Source organism: Cariama cristata, unplaced genomic scaffold (assembly GCF_000690535.1).
Source record: "Cariama cristata isolate BGI_N322 unplaced genomic scaffold, ASM69053v1 scaffold21850, whole genome shotgun sequence".
Lineage (NCBI taxonomy): Eukaryota > Metazoa > Chordata > Aves > Cariamiformes > Cariamidae > Cariama > Cariama cristata.
Genome location: NW_009595685.1, coordinates 90296 through 97744, shown reverse-complemented (window position 1 = coordinate 97744; position 7449 = coordinate 90296). Strand labels below are relative to the sequence as shown.

Genomic DNA, 7449 nt, shown 5'->3' with positions numbered 1-7449 from the left:
CCTCTCTCCAGCCCTGTCCTGCCCAAAGGATGGCTTTCAATAAGAAACTATGCCCCAAACACCCTAACAGATAAACAATATGTGGTGTTTTGAGGCTGGTGTTGAGCAGCTCTAAGAACAGCTGGGAAGGGGCTGGTTCAAACCACGGAGTAAAAAGACTGCGAGGTGGCAGTGGTACCCTGGCAGGGGGTGGAAAACAGCAAAGGAGCAAGAGTTGCTGTGTGTTATTTGGAACTTGTCTTTTCCCCAGTCCTATAGAGTGATGTAGCCAGCCCAGCGTGCCCAACATGGCTAAGAGGGGATCAGGCCAGCTCCAAACGGAGGATCCCCATCCGTGGGACACTGCCCCCCCAGCCACGGCAGGAGCAGCACGGCTGCCAGCAGCGAGGAGCACAAACCTGCACGCTTTTCTAAAGGTCTCTATTTCACAGATCAAAGCAGCTCAAAATTGCAGCGGCTGCAAACCTTGGCTCTGTGGGAAACCGCTATGCAGCCATCAGGGCTCCCCTCACGGCAGACGGGGCAAGGCAGGTTTAACCCGCTCACCGGAGCCACCGAGATGAGAGCCGGCAGCGGTTCAAGCTGTCGTGCCCCACCGCAGATGTCCCCGAGGCCTGGGGACACGGGCACGTTGCACGGTGCTTTGCAGAGGAGGTGCTGGCATGGGGGACAAGAGGTGTTGCTGCCAGGCCGGGCGGCCCCACGGCTGCTCGCTGGCTCTGCAGGCTCCACTGCCCAGCAGCTCCTCGCATGACTGGCATGAAAAGTCTGGGCAATGTGGTCCCAGAGCAGCCCTGCGTGGTCTCACCTTCCTGGCAATGCTCTGGCCATGCACTGGGTCCGTCTGTACAGCCTGGTCTGTCTGTACCGGGTGCCCGGTTCCACACTATCTGATGGCACTACAATATTTTAATGGTGAAAAACATCAGATGTGAAAGTCCCATCACCAGCGAGCACCAGGGAAAGAACTTGCCTGCACTGGAGTTAAAGTGCAGCAAGACACTCTGTCCCCCTTGAGTGGGTGCTTCATCTCCATGATAAAGCTGCTTCATTTTGAATGAGCAACTTCTACTTGCAAAAAGGATAAATTCCTCCCATCCCAGAAGAATCAGTGCTCTATCAGGATTTGCCATTCCTCCCCAGGGAAAGCATCAGGGAGAACTCCCCCCCACCCCTGGCATAGCTTAGGCGATGCTATGGATGGAGAAACTGAGGCACAGAAGCAGCTCCAAACCAGAGTGGAGTCCCAAGGTCAAAGCCACGAGTTCTGATCGCTGGTGGGACTCCCTGGACAGCTTAACCCTCAGTCCTTCTGCAGCTCCATGGGGGGAAATCTTCTTCCCCCACAAAAGTGGGGACAGGCAGCAGAGCAACGCCCCATGAGAGAGACCCCAGGCCCAGGAGAGGGCTCAGGTCAGCTCCTAAAGCTCAGGAGCCTCCAGGCTGGCTGAAGCCACCCTCATCTGGCAGCCAGATGTGCTCCAGCTGCCTCTGCGCCAAGGGGTCCATGCTCCCTCTGCCGAGCAGCGGTGACGGCAGCCGTGCTGCGCAGCAGTGATGCTGATGCTCAGGACAGACAGCCCAGCTTATTTCTCTGTCCCTAAACTGACTGGAAATGGGAACCCCAAAGTCTGCACCAACAGCAGCGGGGGCTGAGCCCTCCCTCTGCCCTCCCTCTGCTTCACACTCACTTGCTCCCCTCCTTTCCCCCTCCAGCTCCAACAGCCTCCTCAAAACACCCACGCTCCTCTGTGACCTGGGAGCGGGGATAAACCCGAGACCCCCACCCTCCCCGAGTGCTGGGAACCAGCAGGTCAGGGTTTTCACAAGCCTTCCCCTTCCCGTGCATGCTTCAACATCATCAGCTATTTTTCCTCTGCTGCAGGAAACAGAGGGGTGATGGATGGGACGACCGACAGAGCGAAGGACCGGAGCCATGTGGCTTGCTTCATCACCGCCCCTGGGAAACAAACCCCTCCGGAGGGCAATCCTTCCCCAGATCCCTGCCTGAGATCATTCCTCTGCCCAAGGGTGTTGGATTTAGACAACTGCTGGGTGTCAAAAATTGGGTGAGAGGAACCACACCACACCCCCCCCTACATATTTAAAGTTTCTGTACTGCAGAGGGAGGGGATGCTGGATGAATCTTCACCCGATGGACCCTGCCAAGAGTCACCCAGCTCATCTCCAGGCTGGGGAAATGGGCATTTCAGCCATCAGGGTTGAAGGCAGGACTCATCTGCGCCCAAGGGCACTGGGGGCCCTTCTGAGGGGCCCAGTGCCCCTCCTACCCCCAGGGTAGCTCTTTGCAGGGCTGTTCACCTGACATTGACCCAACCTGGGGATTTCCTCCTGGTGCCAAAGACTTCAGAGCAAACAGCAATGTTCCCATGGGCACCCACTAGCAATAAAACCTGATTCAGCTTGGTACGTCATACACTGGAAATGTTTCACTTACAAAACGGCAGCACTTGTCCTGATGGCTTTCTAGTCTCCTGCACACAGAGGATCAAGCTCAGCACTTCCAAAAAAGCTTTTCTATAAGTGAAATCATGTGGCTGGGGGTTGCATGCCTGGAGGTTACGGGACTGGCAGAGCCAGGAGGCAAAGATCAGGGCTCGGTGCATGGCACAGCCACGGAGGGCAGCCCGGCTGCTGGGAAGGGCAAGAAACACCTGGGCAAAGAGCTAGATTTGGAGAGCGCAGACTGGTCCGCAGGAGCACAAGCTGGTCCCAGCTGGGCTCCGTGCTGCTGGCACAGCAGGACGGTGCCAGGTCTGCACCCACGCCACACACATGGGCAAAGGCACTGCTCCTGCAAGCCTCATCTTCCTCCCAGGAGGTGCAGACCCCAGGGGGATGAGGAGCAGGTTGCTGGTGGTTGCAGTGAGCTGGCGGTTCCCCATCACAACCCCACATTCTTGGACATGGAGCAACACGACAGGAGATTCTTCAACCCCAAGGGCAGCAGCCTGAGGCTGGGCGTTGGGGCAAGCCTTTCCCAGCCCTGCAGTGATTCAACCCTTTATTTTGGCAACTGGCAGATTCCTTCAGTTGCTCCCATGGTTTCATGAGCACGGAGCCAAGCACCGCCAGCCAGGCTCCCGCGCCGGGTCAAAGACCACATCAGCGTGGGAGGGTGAGGAGTGCCGGGATGGCACGTGGGCTAGAAACAGCCCATTTCAGAGCATCGCTTTTGCGCCAGCCCCGAGCCCCAATCCAGCTCATCCAGATCTGCCACCTGGCTGGATTTGGTCCGGCTGCAGCAGGAGGAGGAGGACAGCAAGGCAGTGGTGGTCCTGCTTGGGCACCTCGACTCCTCTCCCCCTTCGCAGCCCCATAGGGCTCAGCCCATCCTTACCATGGGGCACTGCAGGGGGAAGGATCCGGCCCCTTATCCGGGTGATCGCAAAGCTAACAGCACTGGAGTGGGCGTCCTTGAAGGGTCCCCTGTAGGAAACATCTGTCATTGACCAGAGGTTTAAAGTGTCCCTTAGCTAATCCCGGGGTATTAGCCAGCAAAGCCCGTCACGTAGTATCTCCAGTGCTCCAGGGAAGCCCTTTTTGTTCAAGGAAAGTCAATTCTAGGAAAGTTTGAAAGGCCTGTACCTTGGCCAGCAGGCTAAGCAGTCAACAAATCCCAGCTGGGGCCAGGAACAGGTTGTGGGTTAATAATTCAAGGGGAGAAGACCGATGGGGCCCAATGCACGCAGACACCGAGTGACCCAAGGGAGCAAAGGGTCTCACAGGGAGTGACCACGTCCTAAAGAGGGGACCCCCTGTTCAGGGACTGACCGCGGAAACGCACTGTCCTCCAGCCACCACCATCACCCTAAAATGTATCATGCACAGCATGAATCCCCCCTGTCCAAGGAAAATGTTTCTGCCTCATTATTGGGGTTTTTACTCTTTCCTCCAGCTTTCATGGACCTCACTAGGGCAACAAATAGAACCAGAAAACTGAGCTGGAAACAGAGAAAACTGAGATGGGAAACTGCACACCCAGCAAATCGCCACTTGCCCGTGCTCGGAGCATCACTAGCTCTCCATCACCCAAAACCTGGCTAGGCACCACAGGCACTGATACCATGCAAAGCCCCAAGCACATTTGCCTCCCCAAGAGATGCCCCGATCGCACTTTCACTTGCAATATTTAGCACTGTGGCCTCGGCTTGATTAGTGACCTAAAAGCCAGACCTGAGGCAGTATCTGAGGATTTGCATAACTAACGAGCAGAGGGTGAATTTCAGCCAGCCACCGTTTCCAGCCACTTTCCTGAGCTTTTTATAGAGCCGGGGTGCAATTCACAGGGAAGTTTGCAAATAATTGTGAATAAGGAGGAAGCATGAGGCTCTGCCACGCTGGTCGCTGGTTGTGAAGATTTTATGAGCAGAAAAAGAGGTGGCATTAGAGAGAGAAGAGGCCTTGGGATATCTTCCAGCTTGGTGCCCTTTAACTCCCGATTTCCAGTGACTGACCCCTCTGGCATCGCAATTCCTTCTGCTGCAGGGTTATCTTGGCTCAGCCGGGTGAAGCACGCAAGTATTTAGCAACAGGTATATAAAATCATCCCTCTGTAAAGCCTGACTCTGCGGTGAGTCACTGGGAGATTTCTCACTGATTTTTCTCAGGCTCTCGATTGCAGTTGCAGAAGCCCTCAACACACTTGTATTCCCTCTGTAACATTTTCTTTTACCACCACACAGCTCTTTCCCAAAAGCTTTCAAACCACAGCCAAGAGCTGTTTATATAAGACGAGACAGAGAGGGAACCTCAATTTACAACCCTCTGAAGTAATATGATTTATAGCACTGGCAATGAAACTGTTGATATTTATAGCAAAAAAGTCCACGTATTCATTTCCTATTCCCACTGCGGTGAGATGGGTAGTTAATCAATCCAGACTGATTAAAGTCCAGTTTATTGATTTCAATAAAACGATTCATCTAAGAATTTCACCCTTATCTATGTCAAACCCATCTCTGCCCTGCTCTCTTTCAAACTTAATGGAGAAAGGCTCTTTTTTTTTATTTAAAGGGCAGCCCTGGAAAACACAGGCTGCATCCCACTGTCTCCCAGCACATGGTCCCACCGTGGCCGAATCCTGCAGCCGCTTGGCACCAGCAGCGCTGGGCTTGGACCCAGCAGAGACACAAGGACAGGTCCTTGTGCAATCTGCAAGTGCCTTAAAAAGGGACCTTGCTGGTCATCCATCCTGAGGAAACACCACAAGAAAGGGGCTTTCACCCCAGCACCCATCCCCGCATCGCTGTGGTTGGGCTGGGGCAGCTCCTTCTCAGCATGCAAGGGGAACAAGGCTCATTTATTTGTCCCTTTGTATATATTTAATCTAAGAGATACAAACTAAGCAACTAATGATATTTTTCCATAATTCAATCAACTCAATTATCGTTTGACTCAATCAGAGGCACTTTCAAGCCCCTGTTTTATCTCAGCCCCACTGCTGGGTGTAAAACTGGGCCCTTGATCCAGAGGAGAGATGTGCTGATGTCTTTCTCCCCTCATTCATTTTCTTTCCCACCTCTCTCCTCAGAAGAAATTGAGATGTTCGGACCTACAAAACCTGCAGAAGCGATGGGGTCCCAGCTGCATGGGGAGGCTGCAGGATCACCCCCCAATTCCCCCCCGGGCAGAGGGAAGCCTTCAGCCTCTGCAAGCCTGTTGGGCTCAATCACTGGTATGGGGGAAGGCGTTTTTCCTAAATAGGTATATTCTGTGCTTAAAATGGGCCAGGAAATACCAGTCTGCTTCTCCTCTCCTCTTTCCAGACCGGGGCTGTTTTTCTCCATTTATTGGGATGTTCTGCCTGCTCCACTGCAGATACTGGTCCCACTGGGACAGTCCCATCCCCACCACGTGGATCCAGCGAACATGAGGAGCTAAGTTCCATGCTGGAAGACCCCAGGTACCTCTGCATGAGCCCCTTGCACAAGGGTCTCCCCATTGGGCTTGGCCAGCGGGGAGCTAGAAAGAAGCCTAAAATTGGAGACACTTTGCAAACAAGGAGCCCTGGCCCCAATCCTGGGGGTATGAGGCAGCAGTAACCAAAAGCAAACTCGCCCCTGAGAGATGCCCAGAGCCATTCCTGTAGTGAGTTTGGCCCCAGCAGTGCTCTGCAGAGCTCATGGCCAGCACAGGAGAGGGAGGGGGGTGGCGGGTCCAGGCAAGCCCAGCAGGCAGAGGGTCCTGATGCGGGCAGGACGGGTCCAGGCTGGAGGGGAAGATGAAAGGGTGTGGGCAGGGCAAGACAAAGGGACCTGCACCTCACCTCGCTGCCAAAGGAGCCGGCCACCATCTCCATGACAAAGCAAAGCCCTTGTCAATTTGGGCTGGCCCCAAGGGGGATCTGCCCACCGCCTTTGAAGTGGGCAGCAGGGCCCCCGGCCCAACACAGGCAGGGGGCTGGGGTCACCCAGACGCTTCACCTCCTCTGTCCCCAGGTCAGAAGTTCAGCGGGGACAGGACCCCGGGGATATGGGGACAGGGGGACAGGACCCTGGGGACAGCACAATGGCCAGTGGTAGGCACAGGAGTGGGGAAACCCACTCGTGCAGTGCTCAGCACCCACACACTGTGCACACACACTCGGCCTGCTGTACCTGGAGCACCCACATGCACCCTCCACGTGGCACCGTCCCCAAACGCACCGCACTTTGCACACACACACCATGCGTGCACACATACCCCCCGCACGTTGCACGCACACATCGAGCACGTAGCATCCCCCATGCGCTCTCAGCGGCACTATCTATACAGCAAGCCCCATACAGACATACTGCTTATGGTACCTCAGGCACAGAGAGCCTATAGCACCTCATGTGCACTGAATACCCCTTACACGCACACACAGAGCACATGCAGCACCTTCCTTCTGCGTCTATACGGTGCCTTCCCTGCACACACATACAGACACACTACACAGTGTAAGGCACCTTGCACACACACTTTGCACACTCCCCATACACGGGCTCTCACACGCAGCTGCACACCAGCTCCCACTCTCATGCACAGCGGCAGCCCTGCACGCTCACCCCATCCAACAGCCCTCAGGGCTGGCAGGGCCCCAGGAATCCCAGGATCCCGGGGGGTCTCTGGCTCTGCCCATCCTACCTGACGGGAGCAGGTGAGGGCAGGGGTGCAGGGGCAGAGACTGGTTGGCAAAAAGGACTTTTCAACCATCTAAACCCAGCCACCAGCAACACAGAAGGACAGTGCCCTCCCTGCCCATCCTTGGCCCCTGACACCTTGGCAGTGGGGTTCCCCTGCTCTTTGGGGACTAGGCACCGTGTCGAGGGCAGGCCAAGCACGCTGGCCCTCCCGGCAGTGTCCATGCAGGGAAAGCCACGGAGCAGGATCCGTCCCCCGCAGGACTTCAAGCCCAGGGATCCTCTGCACTGTGGAAGGTCCAGGGGTGTAGGGCTGGGGGAG

The 7449-nt window shown here is 55.6% G+C and overlaps 1 protein-coding gene across 1 annotated transcript in view; it reads right to left on the bottom strand.

Annotated features, from left to right (window-relative positions):
• The window catches only part of CDX1 (caudal type homeobox 1), a 12797-nt gene that overhangs the window by 4924 nt on the left and 424 nt on the right, over nt 1-7449 (bottom strand). Inside the window, 1 exon segment of the mRNA XM_009703090.1 lies at nt 3362-3450. Coding sequence (XP_009701392.1) covers nt 3362-3450 — 89 coding nt within the window.